This window comes from Solanum verrucosum, unplaced genomic scaffold (genome assembly GCF_900185275.1).
Source record: "Solanum verrucosum unplaced genomic scaffold, falcon-dt-bn FXZP01000524.1, whole genome shotgun sequence".
Classification (NCBI taxonomy): Eukaryota; Viridiplantae; Streptophyta; class Magnoliopsida; order Solanales; family Solanaceae; genus Solanum; species Solanum verrucosum.
The window spans coordinates 129,211-145,732 of NW_026020576.1; the positions used below are offsets into that span (position 1 = coordinate 129,211).

Consider the following 16,522-nt stretch of genomic DNA (forward strand, 5'->3'; position numbering starts at 1 on the left):
CCATATTTTAATTTTTGGATACATGTATCATTACTTGCCAGATACATGTATTCGTCATTTTTAAAAGTTGAGATACATGATTTATTAGTTTGAATTAAAGGGGCGTAAATTATTACCTTAATTAAAGGAGTAATTGATGAATAATTAATAATTCAAACAAATTTACACATCCTTTCCGTATCAACTCTAACAAATTTTCCTAAAATAACGAAATCATAATAATTCTCTAATTGTAAACGTCATCTTCTTCGCAGTATCTTTTTAAGATTAATGATCTTAGATTTACGATTGATGATTTTGTTGGCATCTATCTTAATGTTGTTATTGTATCTCAGAAATGTATATGATGTATATTTTCTTAATAGTAATGAATTTAGATTTAAGAGTAGTATAATGTATATCTTCTTAATAGTAATGAAATTAGATGCAAGAGTATCGACGTTTTTATCATATATAGTTTTATAGCATGTATCTCGGACAAATAATGTATATCGCTATTGTTGCACTTGATGTATATCTGAGTATAATGGTGTATCTGTTATGTTAAGTAAAGCTTGACGTAATTCTTCAATTTTGATTAGGTCATTCCTATACTTAGATCTATTCTCGACTTGAATGTTGACAAATAAAGAGTCAAACCCTGCAATGAAAAATTCATGAATGAAAATAAACAAATAAAGGTATTTGATTTGGTATATAATTGTTAAGGAAAATTACTTAACTAGACATACATTACTATCATATATACTTATTTTACCTTTAGTTTAAAATAATTACACATATTACTACTTTTAATATTTATACCATATATTTTAAAAAATTTGATCAGATACACAAATCTCTCAAATATGGTATTGAATAAATATCTTAATATTTGAACTCCTTAATTAATGGTCCATTAACTATTCAAATTACTTCTCTCACATCAGGGTTTCCTTCTCTCAATCTCATTACCCGACTGAAACTTTCACACCCACCCCCACGTCCTTCACCCACATCCACCATCTTTCTCTCTTCCTTCATCCTCTCAATACATGTTTGCATATCTAAATTTCAAATTTGAATCTGACAATCAACATTATACATAGAGGTTTGTTACTATTGTTTCATTATTTTCGTATCTTGGTTTCCATCCCTTTCATGTATCTGAGATAGAGTTCATATTGTTGTAAAGATCAATTTTAATGAGTTTTACAAATCAGCTTTTACCGTTTTATGTTGTTTGATTTTGTTGTGTCTCAAGCTACTTTAATAGCTGATCATTCACAAAATCGGATGATTTTTATTAAAGGTGTAAAGTTCAATTTTTTTTAATTTTTTTTTTTACAAATTAGGTTTTACATTGTTTGATTTTGTTGTTTCTCAAACTACTTTAATGGCTGACCATTCACAAAATCGGATGATTCTTGTTAAGGTACAACACATTAATAATAGGGCAAACTACATAAATCCCACTAGATTAGGTCATAATTACTAAGATCCACGATAGTTTGGAATATTACTTTCTATACCGTATTTCAATTTTTGAATACATGTATCATTATTCGCCAGATACATGTATTCGTCATTTTTAAAAGTCGAGATACACGATTTATTAGTTTGAATTAAAGGAACGTAATTTATTTCCTTAATTAAATGAGTAATTGATGAATATTTAATAATTCAAACAGATTTACAACATCCTTTCTATATCAACTCTAACAAATTTTTCTAAAATAACAAAATCACTTCTTCGCAGTATCTTTTTAAGATTAATAATGTTAGATTTACGATTGATGATTTTGTTGACATGTATCTTAATGTTGTTATTGTATGTCAGAAACATATATGTATATTTTCTCAATAGTAATGAAATTAGATTTAAGAGTAATATAATGTAAATCTTCTTCATAGTAATGAAATTAGATGTAAGAATAATGAAGTTTTTATCATGTATCTTAGTTTTATAGCATGTATTTTCGACAAATAATGTATATCGGACAAATTTATTTTTGAGTGTAATGTTGTATTTGTTCTCCTAAGTAAAGCTTGACGTAATTCTTCCATTTTGATTATGTCGTTCCTATACTTAGATCTATTCTCGAATTGAATGTTGGCAGATGAAGAGTCAAATCTTGCAATGACAAATTCATGAATGAAAACAAAGAAATAAAGGTGTTTGATTTGGTATATTATTATTAAGAAAATATTACTTAACTAGACATACATTACTACCATATATATATATACTTATTTTTACCTTTAGTTTAGAGAAGATGGTCTAACCCCCCACCCTCCCCCCCCCCCCAATCTATACCTGAAATCCCAACAACACACTAACTTCACGGGTATCTTCTTACCCCCTTGAACATTTTTAAAATGAAATATATACCCCCTTAAAACGTCATACCCAAATTTATGTTAAGGAGTGAGGTACATTCGCCTGCCACATCATATATTATTATTTTTTTAGTAAAAAAGTTATTATTCTTTGTCTTTATTTTATATTTTCCTTTCTCTTTTTCTCTTTTGTTTTTTAATCCTCTTTTGACTTTTCTTTGACACCAACTTTTTCTCCATTGATATGAAACCTAGAACCGAGCATCGAAAATTTTTCAGCTCCTCCATTGCTTCTCTCTCAAAAGACAAAAAGACAAAAAAACGATGAGCAGATCAGGTCAGCCTCCAGATCTCAAAAAGTATATGGACAAGCAGCTTCAAATCAAGTTGAATGTCAACCGCCAAGTTGTGGGGACTCTTCGTGGGTTCGATCAGTTCATGAATTTGGTTATCGACAATACTGTTGAGGTCAATGGAAACGATAAGAATGAGATTGGCATGGTAGTAATTCGGGGTAATAGCGTGGTGACAATTGAAGCTCTGGAACCGGTTGCAATGAAAAATCATCGATATCTCTGTTCAGCAAAAAAAAATTTTAAAAATTAGATGACAACATTGATATGTTCGTGTGGTCAATTAGTTTTCGAAATGTAGATGGCATATTGGAGTTGGATATGATGGCAAATTCAAAGTGAATTCGTGATTTGAAGTATAAAAAATTATTTTATATTTTTAATCTCGTTGTTATGATCACTGTCATCGAAAATTTATTTTTAGTGTTTTAGAAATTAATCTATCCATCTCACTTTTAAATATTTCTTAATTTACTATTACTCAAAATTCAATAACAACACGTACTATGATAGATCTGAAAAAAAGAAGGTGAAAATAGCAACATGGCAACAATAAACTTAGTATGTGAGAATGAAAAATTGAAGTTTATGATTAAAAGAAGGAGATCCAATTTATTCTGAAAAAAAAGAGAGGAAAAAGATACGATTAGTGATAGCTAAATAATGAAATAAATTTATGGCATTTTTCGGAGAAGTGTTGAAGAGAAAAAGAAAGAAGACAAAAAAAATTAAAAAGAAAAGATAAATAGAAGTAAAAGATAACATAATTTTTTTTAAAAAATTAGAAATTTAATATGAAAAGGGGAAATTACTTGTAAAGTTAAAGTTTTAATTAAAAAAAGTGTCTTCTCACTCTCTTTGAGAAAGTGAATACACTTTCTTTGCCACCTCAGCATATAGGGTGACATTAATTCCATTTTAAAATAGTTCAAGGGGGTAATAGGATCATCGTGAAGTATAGGTGTGTAGTGGAAATCGAACAAATAATGTATATCGGACAAATATGTATCTGATTGTAATGATGTATTTATATAGTTAAGTAAAGTTTGACGTAATTCTTCCATTTTGATTAGGCCGTTCCTATACTTAGATTTATTCTCGAGTTGAATCTTGGCAGATGAAGAGTCAACAAAGACAATTTCATGAATTAAAACAAACAAATAAAGGTGTTTGATTTGGTATATTATTGTTAAGAAAAAATTACAGAACTAGACATACATTACTATTATATATACTTATTTTACCTTTAGTTTAAAATAATTACATATATTACCACTTTTAATATTTATACCATATATTTTAAAAGATTTAATCAGATACACAAATCCCTCAAATATGGTATTGAATAATTATCTTAAAATTTAAACTCTTTAATTAATGGTCCATTAACTATTCAAATTATTTCTCTCACATTAGGGTCTCTTTCTCCCAATCCCATTACTTGACTGAAACTTTCACCTCTACCGCAACGTTCTTCACCCACCTCCACCGTCTTTCTCTCTTCCTTCATCCTCTCAATACATGTTTGCATATCCAAATTTTAAATCTGAATCTTGACAATCAACATTATATGTAGATGTTTGTTATTGTTTGTCACGATCCAAAGTACACCCTAGACGTGACATGGCGTATAGGACCCCGAGAGGCCCTACACAAGCCATTTAGCATACATCATACAAGATAATATAATTTAAAGAGTTTAAAAGATAACATTTCATATAAACGAGTTTTTGAATCAAAGCAGAAGTCTAACATTTGTCTCAATAAGCCATCTAATACATCATAAGGAAAGTGATTGAGACGTAACTCATACATCACATACAAAGTCTGAAATTGAAATGACATAAAGCTATAAAAGTGACATCGTCATCGAATGTATAAGGACTCACGAAGTCTTCAAATCTCTAGTGCAATCAACTAGTCACGAACGGAAAGAGATTTAGAACAAAATGTGGGGTACATAATCTGAATACACAAAAAACGTGAATCGATTCTACATACAAGAAACTAGAGGAGTTAGTGTGATAATTTTCTGAGAAAATAACTAATATGGTCCCTTACTTTTAAAAATAGGTTCAAAATAATCTCTTAAATATTCATGAAACAATTTTAGTCTTGTAAGTTTGTAAAAACAATAAATAGTTTTAGTCTTTGTCAAAAATTAACCATTTATCTTTTATACTATCTTAAAAGCATGAACTCATAACATGAATGTTAAATTATTATAACACCCCTACTTAAAACCCCCATCTATATGTATTTGAATAGCATATGTATGTTCTCTTGAAAGGTTGTGACTTTTCCGGTGAATTGTGACTTTTCCGGTGAATTGTGACTTTTTTGAATGGTTGTGACTTTTCTGATGAGTTGTGACATTTTGACCCTTTTTGTAGCTTTTATATGTCATTTATGACTTGCAAGGATATGTGGCAAGATTTCCGAGGTAATCGGATGTGTTTCGAGGAAGATTTTCAGTTTTGGAAGTTTAACCAAAGTCAAAATTTTGGATTAATGAGGTCAGATTCAAGTTTTGACAGATCTGTTAGGTCCAAAGGATGATTTTTGACTTAGTTGGGTGGTTTGCACGGATCCCCAGGCACTCAGAAGTGATTTGGATCATTAGATGATTCTAGTATTTTGGAAAGTTTAGAGTAGATCACAATCAACATTTGGTCAAGATGACCTTGGATTGGCTACTTGATGATTCCACCAGGTCCGAAACTTGTTTTATGGTCAATCTGTTTTTTTCTAAAGGGTTGTGACTTTTTTGATGAGTTGTGATTTTTTTCAAAAGGTTGTGACTTTCTCGATAAGTTGTGACTTTACAAAGGATTGCGACTTTTCAAATGAGTTGCGATTTTTTCAAAGGGTCGTGATTTTTCAGACAAGGCACAATAAGACCTTGTTAATACTACATTTAATTTGCTATAAATAGAGGGATTTCCTCTCATTTTTCACCACAAAAATTTTCTAATCTTCTACTCTTCTTTTTCTTACACTTAAAACTTTTTTGTATGATATTGTCGTTGAGTGAGTTTGTAGGTCACTGAAATTTGAGGTACCACTATTTTGATTAAGTAAATCTTTCAATTCTAAGAGGATATATTCCAAAACCTCGACTGCTTGAGGGAAATAATTTTTGATGATATAATAATTTTTTTTATTTTTTTTCTTAATATCTATAGTAGTATGTAATATTCCAATATATGAAGCTAATGTGAAGTAGTTTAAATTCATTTGTTTTTGTTAACAATTTCTCCTATGATGCAGATATATGCTTTTGAATATATTTTTCAATATTGAACTTCTCATGAGTCAGAGAATTGTCACAAGTTGTTTTGTTGATGCTCAAGACATAAGATAATTTTTTAGAAAATGTTATTTATGTGATTGAGATTGTCAAGAAGTTTGCTTCAAAATAGTTACTCCTATATAAACATTTACCTTTTGTTTTACTTATTTACTTTTTAAAAAATATTATGTATTTTTGTCGAAGAAAAATTAATATGATTTATAATGACACCGGGTTGAAGAGTGTATTAGTTAAATTTTGATTATTTTTATTTAATTGCTATTTTTTATGAGATAAATATTTTTATTATATGCAAATCTTATATAGATACATATATTTGGATAGGTATTTGTATTTAAATTAAAGTATTATATATTTCATGAAAGTATCATCATGTTAACTAGATCTTCTAACTTCAAAATATGTTATTTTTAAATGTTCTAATTTCTTCTCTCTTTTTTTCGTTTGCAATAAATCTATATTAAGTAATATGGAATAAACGTGCAACACACGGGAAACTTTAAAGTGCAAAGTTGGAATATCATTTTCCCCTACACTAAATTAGAAGTCCTATTTATAAATACAGAATTAATAAAAAATTCAGCTATAACGCTTTAATTCTTTAGTTATGATATTATAAATTCTCTTAGTTATTACTAATTATTGCAAATATTACTCAGAACCTTTTACATCCTTTAGTTATAACATTACGAATTCCGTTAGTTATTACATTAATTATTTCTATGCATCATCTTTCCTTATATTAACTTTTTTCTCGATAACTTTTCACATTCTTATATCACCCCTATATATATACATGATAGCACAATGTTGTTATTGACCCTTGAACGGATCATGTCTGATTAAATAAACTGAAAATTTCTTACAAGGATATGAATAATATCTTTGTCGAATGTAAGGTAAACATGTAATTATATACTCCCTCTGTCCTTAATTACTTGTCCACTTTTCCTTTTATAGTTGTCCCTAATTACTTGTGTTTAATTTTTAGTTTATCAATGAAAAAAAGAGAAATGAAAAGCCAAAGAACATCATTTGTCATGTACCTTATAAAATAAAAATTAATGTATAGAAATATAGTTATAAAAAAATAAAATGTAGTTGTTTTCTTCACATGTTCATATGTCATCTAAAAAAAATAATTCAAATACTAACTTTTTAAATATTTATACTATTAAGCGTGAAATATACATGCAACACACATGTTTGAGACCTAGTGTTTGTTAAATTTGACAAAAAAATATATATAAAAAAAAGAATTAACAATAAACACAAAAAATCAATTAAATTTTAAAATATACCGCACTATAATAAACAAATAATAAAAATTATACCACAAAAAATTGCACCAAACTCAAGAAATTAAATTTGTTTGGAGAAACTAAAAAAATTATACCTATAAATGTGAGTTTCCATGAATTTTCTGTTCTTTTTTCATAGCTCTCATCAAATCTAACAGATAGTTCAGTAAATATGTGACAAAGTTTAAAAATATTAACTTTTGATGAATTTAAAAATTTAAATTCTTCCGTGCATACTTAAAAGGACTATTTCAAACCTAGATTCAAATATAAGGGACCATTATTGTTATTTGGTCTCTACGATTGAATATTTTTTTAAAAAAATAAAGATGATAACGCCAAAATAGAGAGACAAATAATAAGGAGAAACACTCGCCTAAGACATCGCTAATTCAAACTTTGTAAGAAATTCAAACTCTCTCCCTCTCTCCTTTCTTCTTCATGTCAACAAAAAACAGAAAGTTTTTTTTTTTATGTTCAAATTTGTCTTTGCAATGGCGATAGAACCTATGATTTTTTTTTATTATGTAAATCCGCTAATCTAGCTTTATCAAAGGAGCAATTTTGAATTGTTACAATTCTGTGAATTGGGTTTTTGTATAATTGTATGATAACGTTAGTCTTGTAGTTTTTGCGATGTCAAAAATTGGTGGAAATGAAAAATTGTTGGATGATATTGAAGCTCTAAATAAAGCTTTATATTTGGATGATAAAGGTGGACGGAGGAGTTTGATGTTAGGAGCTAGTAATCGTTCAATGTCTGTAGGAAAAACCCATCAGAAATCGAAGAATAAAGATGATTTATCAGACAAGGAGAGTAAGAAATCCATCTGGAGTTGGAAAGGTCTAAAATCCTTAGCTGTTAGGAACAAAAAGTTTAATTGTTGTTTTTCTGTTCAAGTACATTCTATTGAAGGGTTATCAACATTGTTTGACGAGCTTTGCCTCGTTGTGCATTGGAAGAGGCGAGATGGTGAGTTAACGACTCGTCCTGTTGTTGTTTCTAAAGGGATAGCTGAGTTTGAGGAACAGTTGACTCATACATTTTCTATATCTGGTAGTAAGAATGGTCCTAATCAATCAGCAAAGTATGAGGCTAAACATTTCTTGTTGTATGCTTCTATATATGCTACTCCTGATCTTGATTTAGGAATGCATCGCGTTGATCTTACTAGGTTGCTTCCTCTTGCATTGGATGAATTGGAGGAGAATAGCTCAGGCAAGTGGACTACTAGTTTCAGGTTGTCAGGTAAGGCTAAAGGTGCAACCATGAATGTTAGTTTTGAGTATCACATAGTTGGGAAAACTTTTAATGTGTTTCCTAGCAATACGAGTCTTCTCGATGTGAAGAACTTGAGGCGCAATAGTGAAAATGTAGCAAAAATTTTGGCACAATGTGAGCAAAGTGATCAGCTGAGTAAAACAATGAGGCGAGCGGGGAGCCTTCCTGCTCGATCTTCTGCTTCACAGTGTTCTGCTGAGAATATAAAAGACCTTCACGAGGTTTTACCAGTTCCTTCGTCTGAACTTTCCATATCTGTAAATGTGATGTATCAGAAACTTGAGGAAGAGAAAGTGGAATGTTCAGTTGATTGCAAACCGCAGATAGATGTATGCTGTGATGATGTTAAGACCCTAAAACCCAACTTAGCCTTGCTATCGGAGCCTGAGAAGGGAAATATTGAAAATGGGGACGATTTAAGTGAGGTTTTTATCAGAGATCAAGGTATAGAAGTTGCCTCAGAGGTATGGGAGGGAAAAGAAGAAGAAACCACGAAAACTGGTGATACTCCTTCGGAAGAGAATGCTGAACCTAATAGTAGTTTTGGGATGTTCAATGAAGAGGAGCCACAGCTTGCATTGTTGTCCAAGGAAGTTGACACTGCGAATGATGATCTTTCAGTGAGCACCTGCAATTTCGAGACAAATGAATCTTCCAAAGAGTCGATCATGAAGGAATTGGAGTCTGCATTAAAGAGGGTGTCTGACTTGGCAAATGAGGGATTAGATTCCCAAGATGATGAAAATGAAGTTATAAATCATGATGGAGGCTTGGACAATAAAGGAAACTTTGGGGAACTTAGGAAAGGAAAATCCCTAAGCTTGGATTATGATGCTGAATCTGTGGCTAGTGATTTTCTGGATATGTTAGGGATAGAGCACACTCAATTTTCCCCGAGTTCTGAAAGTGAGCCTGATTCCCCAAGAGAACAACTGCTGAGGCAATTTGAGAAGGATACTTTGGCCGATGGCTGTTCCTTGTTCAACTTTGATAAGGACATTGATCACCTAGAATTTGCTTGTGATGCTTCAACTGGATCCGATTGGAGGAGCATTTATGAGGATTTTGATTATTCATGTAATGTAGATTCCTATGTAGAGATGCCAAAGATAGAAATCGAAGCAACAAGCAATAAAACTGGGGCGTCCATGTTGGAAGACTTGGAGACAGAGGCTTTGATGTATGAATGGGGCTTGAACGAGAGGGCATTTCAACATTCCCCTCCTAAGAGCTCAAGCGGTTTTGGAAGCCCAATTGATATTCCTCTTGAGGACCCTTCCCAATTGCCCCCTCTTGGAGAAGGCTTAGGACCCTTCATTAAGACTAAAAATGGAGGATTTTTAAGATCAATGAACCCTTCACTTTTCAAGAATGCCAAGAGTGGGGGGAGTTTGATAATGCAGGTATCCAGTCCAGTGGTGGTTCCTGCAGAAATGGGATCTGGCATAATGGACATACTGCAGCATTTAGCTTCCATTGGAATTGAAAAGCTCTCTATTCAGGCAAATAGATTGATGCCTTTAGAAGATATTACTGGCCAGACAATGCAACATATAGGATGGGAAACTGCACCAAGACTAGATGGAACTGTGAGGTTTGAATCTTTCACTTATATTTGAAATCGCACATATCTAGCACACTATTTCTCTTAACTAATTGTCTTATATGACTTCTACCTACTGCAGACAAGATTTGTTGCAGCATGAATTTGAGTTTGGACAAAATATGGCTGGTATTCAAAGTAATAAGGGGAAATTGCACAGACCAAAGTCCGGCAAGTTGGAGTCAAATTCTGCCGGGCTTGACAAGGACTCAGAATACGTATCACTAGAGGACCTTGCTCCTTTGGCGATGGATAAAATTGAAGCCCTTTCAATTGAAGGTTTGAGAATACAGTCAGGCATGTCAGATGAGGACACACCTTCTAATGTAAGCTCAAAACCCATTGGTGAGTTTTCAGCCATTGAGGGAAAGGAGGTCAACTTTGGAGGAGCTGTAGGTCTAGAAGGAACGGGTGGATTGCAGTTACTGGACGTTAAAGACAATGATGGTGGTGGTGAGGTTGATGGACTTATGGGCTTATCTCTCACTCTTGATGAATGGATGAAGTTGGACGCCGGAGAAATTGATGAAATCAGCGAGCGGACGTCCAAACTGCTTGCAGCTCATCATGGTACCTGCACTGACTTGTTTCGTGGTAGGTCGAAGAGACGTGGCAAGGGTAAGAATTGCGGATTGTTAGGGAACAGCTTCACAGTGGCCCTAATGGTGCAACTTCGTGATCCTTTAAGGAATTATGAGCCAGTTGGTACACCTATGCTTGCTCTTGTTCAAGTGGAGAGAGTGTTTGTAACACCTAAAGCTAAGATATACAGCACAGTTTCTCAAGTTAGAAAGAGCAATGAAGACAACGATGATAATGAAATACTCAAGCCCCCCAAAAAGGAAGCTGGTGGTGTGGAGGTGAATGAAGATCACATCCGTGATGATGAAGAAATCCCTCAATACAAAATCACTGAAGTGCATGTTGCAGGTTTAAAGACAGAACAAGGTAAAAAGAAATTATGGGGTTCGTCAAGTCAACAGCAATCAGGATCGCGTTGGTTGCTGGCGAATGGAATGGGAAAGAAGAATAAGCATCCATTAATGAAGTCAAAGGGTGGTAATAAATCATCGATAGCAGCTGCTTCTTCTCAAGCAACTACAACAACAGTGCAGCCTGGTGAAACGTTATGGAGTATATCATCACGGGTGCATGGTACAGGGGCTAAATGGGAGGAATTAGCTGCATTAAATCCACACATCCGAAATCCAAATGTTATTTTCCCTAATGAAAAGATTAGATTGAGGTAGTAGCATTGTACGTAGAACATCATTTATATATATGATTGAAAAAAAAAAAAGAAGCTTCAATCTCTCTCTCTCTCTCTCTCTCTACTTTCTTTTTGAAGAAATCATGATTTCATATAACAATGTAAGCTAAATTATTAGGCTTACCAATGTTGAATACAGGACACAACTAGAAAAAGACCAATAACAAATTCTAATGTAATTGGCAATGACCCCCTACCTTGTAAATTAAGATCTAGTGATGTATATCTCTAAAACAAATAAAAGAGAAAAGGCATAGTTGAAAGGAAAAACGGAAACAATAGATTTAGATATCATAATAAGTAACTTCTTCAATGGATATTTTGTGAAGATAGAAGATAGAGGAGATTCAACCATGGCAATAAAGGATTTTCACATTGAACCAAGGGGAGAGCAGCTTGCAGATACAGCAGAACGTATATCGTTTCAGCAAATGAAGCTACTACAAGACCAGCACGGTTATATCTCACATCGCCCATTAAGTACATAATTCAATACATAATTCAATCTTGATTGACATGTTTTATTCTGCCTAATCTGTAACCAGTCAACTAGCTCGCAAGCTGTAACCATGATGAGGCAAATGCTCAGCAGTCATTCCAAATCACATCATTTACTTGCGTTTGAAATCATTAAGAACACGTTTTATGATCAAACAAGGAGCACCAAAAAACTACAGCTGCAACATATGCTCCAGATGAACTGCATTTAGTTAGCATTGATACTGAAAGATGCATCTAATATCCAATTGTTTAGAGTTGAATAAAAGGGTGTCTTGAGGGAACTAAACTAGTTAAGCACCCTGATAAACATAAGAGACTAGAACTCTGACTACTCATGCCTTACTGATATTTGTAAGATGACAGTGAGCTGAGCTCAACATGAACAATTACAAGTTGTGGAACTCAGCACATATCTGATAGGGGATGTCACGGGCGTATCCTCTTGTTGCTGCATGAAGGGCATTTGTACTGCTTTATATGCTCGGCCTTGGCGGGGGTGATCTTCACACAGTTGCCATGGAACCACCTCTCGCACATGTCACAGAAAATCCAGAATTCATCTGAAGCATAGTTCTCACCACATGCACCACACAGAGTGTCGCCATGTTCATCTTCTTCTTCCTCATCGAATCCATCATCCTCATCTTTTACTTGAGGCTTTGAGTATTTACCCTGAGATTTAAAATAAAACAATGTGGATATCTGCTGTGCCATGCATGGAAAAAAAGCAATGAAGCATGGATCTATAACTAAGATGTCAACACATTAGAGGCATAATGATACAAGGTACATGGGCATGGTACTGAATTTAGTTAGAGGAACATGGCTTAGTGCATTGAAATAGCCACAATGACAATGAGGTAGACACAGTAACATCTAGTCTAGATGATGATACAACAACATACCCAGTGACAAGTTTAAAAGAGGATACTTCAGAAGACAGTAAACTTAGCACAAGCAACTGCAAGAAGCCACACGTTCATTTTATTTATTTATTTTGAGAAGAAAAGGCTTATTTTCAAAGCAGTTCGATACAATTCACTTAAGACAACCCAAAATGTACAAACATAGTGCAAAGAAAAATTAAGTGTAAAATGTTGCACAACAGAAGCACCAAATTCGCAAATAATTTTAGATAAGAGAACCGATTTATGCGAAAAGGTCAATTATGAAGCAGCTGCAGGAGTTGAGGTAGACATAAAACATTGGATGAAGTTACATAGGAGAAATTAAAGAATAATAATAATAACACAACACTAAGGCTTCATGGGAGTCTCATAGTTTACCTTACACAATACCTCTTTGGAAAAACTCCAGCATTGACTTCACCCTAGTCCCTAGGCATCTAAAAAGCCTCTTCTATCAAACTTAAGCATACAACACAATTGTAATTACTATAGTTCAAATCACTTTTAACTGACTAATAAGCCTTCCTCAAACTAGAAGCCGGGCAACCACTACCTGACCTGCCCAGAAATGCATAGACGCAAGCCTGTTCTGTTTTTACACCGAACACCAAGGTAAGCAATTATATAAGAAAATGACAAATCAACAATATATCAACTTAGGAGGCCCGTTTGAACTCCTATACTATTACAGGACAGAAAGATTAGTTTTCCCCTGTAGAAGAACATTATACAAATGCTTCACTTTCCTGATTCCTACCTCTCAATGTTATTAAACTGCTATGACAATAGCAAAACATCACTATATATGCCACTTACTGCTGTCGAGAGTCATCATACACATTTATAATTCAAAATGGGTGTGGATAATTGAAATCTGAACCATGTCTCAAATCAGAGAGGATCCATTTAGTGATTCATTGACCATATCTTAGGTTCACAAACATAAGTTTTGAGGAAAGTATTCAGTGGCAATGTCCTAAAGCTGAAGGTTTTCAGCTAAATACTGTCCAAAGGGAATCCGTTAAAGACTACTGCACAGCTACTGTTATCCATGAAAAAACATCTATTTGAGAGAAGAGAGAAGGATGGGGGACTGAAGAGGTTTTCAACAGTACCGCTTTAGAATTTGATTTTGACTTGTTGCTGCTGTGATTTGAAACTGTTGATTTATCCTTTACTTTCTTCTTGGCCACTCCAGTAACAACTTCATATATTGTTGGCAGATCATTCATCATGTTGAAAAGAAGTTTCCTAGATTAAAGAGATCAAAAGGATTCAGTAAAGTGAAGAAACTTTCCATACTCGGTAGACTCTAAACGAAGGAAATAATTGTTTTTCTCCATCAAAGAAATTACACAGATGCCTGCTGGGACAATTCTCCTCCAAGCTTTGACATCTGACAAGGTGTAATTATAAGCATCCCTCCAAAATGCTTTACAAAGTGACACAGCAAAGGCTTGTAGGCTGTTCACAACTATTTATGATTCTAAGCAAGATATTTGAACAAAAGATACAATTCTGATATGATTAAAAAGGAAAAAAAAATATACACAAATAAATCACTTGAAAGGTGACCTATTAAAAGTACAAATAACCAAGAAACTATTTTCTTATATTGTTGTAGAATCGAGTTTACCTGTCAGCTCTATCAAAGCCGAATCTGGCACCAAAATAGAAGGAAACAGAGAGTAGCCATGCATCACTATGTACAGCAACCAGAGCTAACCATTCCTTTTCTTGCATCCCATCTCTAGCAAAGTTTATACCTAATGCTGGCTCTGGAAGCTCTGGAGGCACCTCCTCAGCTGGCAAATTGACTTCCCACTGCTCGCTTGGATATCCATAGAGGCAGAGATTTTCCTTTTCTGCAAGGTTTCCAAATATAAAGAAAGAGTAAACAAAGACTAATCACAATCAGAAAAACACTTGTTCAATAAGAAACAACATCTTAGCAAAGCGAAGTCAGAATAAAGCATTGGCGCCACCAAAATCTTTATTATGCAAAAAGTATTTTAAGCACAAAATCAGGCACAAGCTTCAATCTTTTGTCACAAAATTTATCAAGTTGGATGATAATTCAAGAAATGATGAACTAGACTACATTAAATTAATATTTTGAGACTTAAGTCAATAACAAAGCTGGTCAGTAAGCAAAACAGGACCAGACAGAAAATGATCCTACATTCGCAATACCTGCTCAATCAAAGCGAAAAAATGAAGCCCCTATATGAAGTTAGAACAATAACTTCCAAGCTATGAAAACTTAAAACATCTAGGGATTGATTGCTAGAATCATATTGTGAGGGACGACATACAGTAAGCACATAAGACCACGGTTACTATTCACTCATCTCCAGTTCAAGTCCACCCAACCAGTGCATGGCAATTTCAATTGGGACAGAAAGCTTAACCACCAATCAAAATAAGAGATTTCTCCCACAACTCATATGTCTGAAAAATCTTCATTTAAAGTTTTTTCCTCTCACAATGAATTCACATTGCGCACACGGTACAGTACATTACAGACAGAAGTGTTCTTGAAGCATTATGAACAGCTCTAGACGCAAGCAGAACACCAACACCCTATTAAACAACTCTAAAATTTTGAATTGGAAGAGATATTTACCAGTAAAAACAAAATCTCAGTTAAAAGTCGCGCAACAAAAAGAAAACCATGTCTATATAAACAGGACATAGGACAACACAACAAAAAAACAGATTACCCAGAAGTTTAATTTTTAGTAAATTGCTTGAATATAATATAATTGAAAAGAAAAGAAAAACATTCTTCTGTCCTTTGACCCAAAACCCGAAATTTGATTGAAAAAATTAATGCGTTATTATCTCAAATAAAAAAGGGTTCCATTTGGGTCGCCATCAGAAACAGTAGAAATTTGCTAATCACTTGGGTAAAATCAATTAGTACTGAAAAAGAGCAAGCAAATTACATGAAAACTCAAAACCAACGAAATCCGGTAAAAATAAGCGAAACACTCGATAAGAAACATACAGCCAAACGCGGAAATGTATACGAAAAAAGAAGGTAAAGATCCCTAACTAACCAGGGTCACATTGCTGATAAAAATCCTCCACATCTGCAAAAGAAAGACAAAAATGATGAAATGTATCCCAAAAACCAGAAAGAAAGAAAAAAAAAAAGAGCATATAAAGCAGCAAAACAGGAAATTGTCGATAGAGAGAATTGAAATACCAGTGGTGAGGGCTTTGATCATGCCGGCTCGACGGCCAGTAAAATCCTTAAAAACTTCTTCTACAGTGCGAGGATTGTACTGTGCAGCACCTCCTTCCATCTTCACAATGGATCACTCTACACAAGATTTTTATTTAATATTTTTTCTTCCTGCCCCTGTTTCAATTCAGGTAATTTGAACAACTTTTTGAGCACGAAAGGAATATAATGTACAAGGGTATTATCGTAATAATACTGGATCATTTTGGACGGAAGTGGAAATGAAAACAGAGACCAATTCGAATGACGTGGAATAACTTCATTGGTGGACGTCAAGTTTCAAATGTTACTTTAAAAATAAAATAGGAATTGAGGTACGTGTTGGATAAGAATTAAGATGATGATACTAGCAAAAACAGAAATGCTATATTTGCCTACTCAATCACACTGTTAAGTATTGTTTATTGTTTCGATAAATCGTA

At 33.4% G+C, this 16,522-nt stretch overlaps 3 protein-coding genes across 6 annotated transcripts in view; 2 read left to right on the plus strand and 1 right to left on the minus strand.

Moving 5' to 3' along the window:
* The first annotated feature begins 2,591 nt into the window (after positions 1-2,591).
* LOC125811258 (probable small nuclear ribonucleoprotein G) lies at positions 2,592-2,925 on the plus strand. Its single transcript, XM_049490760.1, has one exon. The coding sequence runs from the start codon at positions 2,644-2,646 to the stop codon at positions 2,923-2,925; it is 282 nt and encodes a 93-aa protein (XP_049346717.1). The 5' UTR covers positions 2,592-2,643.
* Positions 2,926-7,612: 4,687 nt separating this feature from the next.
* Positions 7,613-11,449, plus strand: LOC125811255 (protein PLASTID MOVEMENT IMPAIRED 1-RELATED 1-like). Of its 3 annotated transcripts, XM_049490757.1 has the most exons (4): positions 7,613-7,687; positions 7,915-8,374; positions 8,462-10,162; positions 10,254-11,449. In XM_049490757.1, exons 2-4 carry the CDS (start codon positions 7,923-7,925, stop codon positions 11,419-11,421), a joined length of 3,321 nt encoding a protein of 1,106 aa, XP_049346714.1. In that variant the 5' UTR covers positions 7,613-7,687; positions 7,915-7,922; the 3' UTR covers positions 11,422-11,449. The 3 variants fall into 3 exon arrangements, with proteins under 3 accessions (XP_049346714.1, XP_049346712.1, XP_049346713.1); XM_049490755.1 differs by having other exon boundaries at positions 7,915-10,162; XM_049490756.1 differs by lacking the exon at positions 7,613-7,687 and having other exon boundaries at positions 7,907-10,162.
* A 684-nt stretch (positions 11,450-12,133) lies between these two features.
* Positions 12,134-16,522, minus strand: part of LOC125811266 (PHD finger protein ALFIN-LIKE 4-like) — a 141,897-nt gene continuing 137,508 nt past the window's right edge. The window contains exons 2-6 of one of the 2 annotated variants that reach the window (XM_049490771.1): positions 16,062-16,147; positions 15,913-15,945; positions 14,487-14,715; positions 13,966-14,101; positions 12,134-12,614 (exon numbers count right to left, since the gene is read on the minus strand). In XM_049490771.1, the coding sequence (XP_049346728.1) occupies positions 12,369-12,614; positions 13,966-14,101; positions 14,487-14,715; positions 15,913-15,945; positions 16,062-16,083 (666 nt within the window). In that variant the 5' untranslated portion in view covers positions 16,084-16,147 and the 3' untranslated portion in view covers positions 12,134-12,368. Of the gene's footprint in view, positions 12,615-13,965; positions 14,102-14,486; positions 14,716-15,912; positions 15,946-16,061; positions 16,216-16,522 lie in introns of those variants that run through there. The other variant, XM_049490770.1, reaches the window with a different exon arrangement.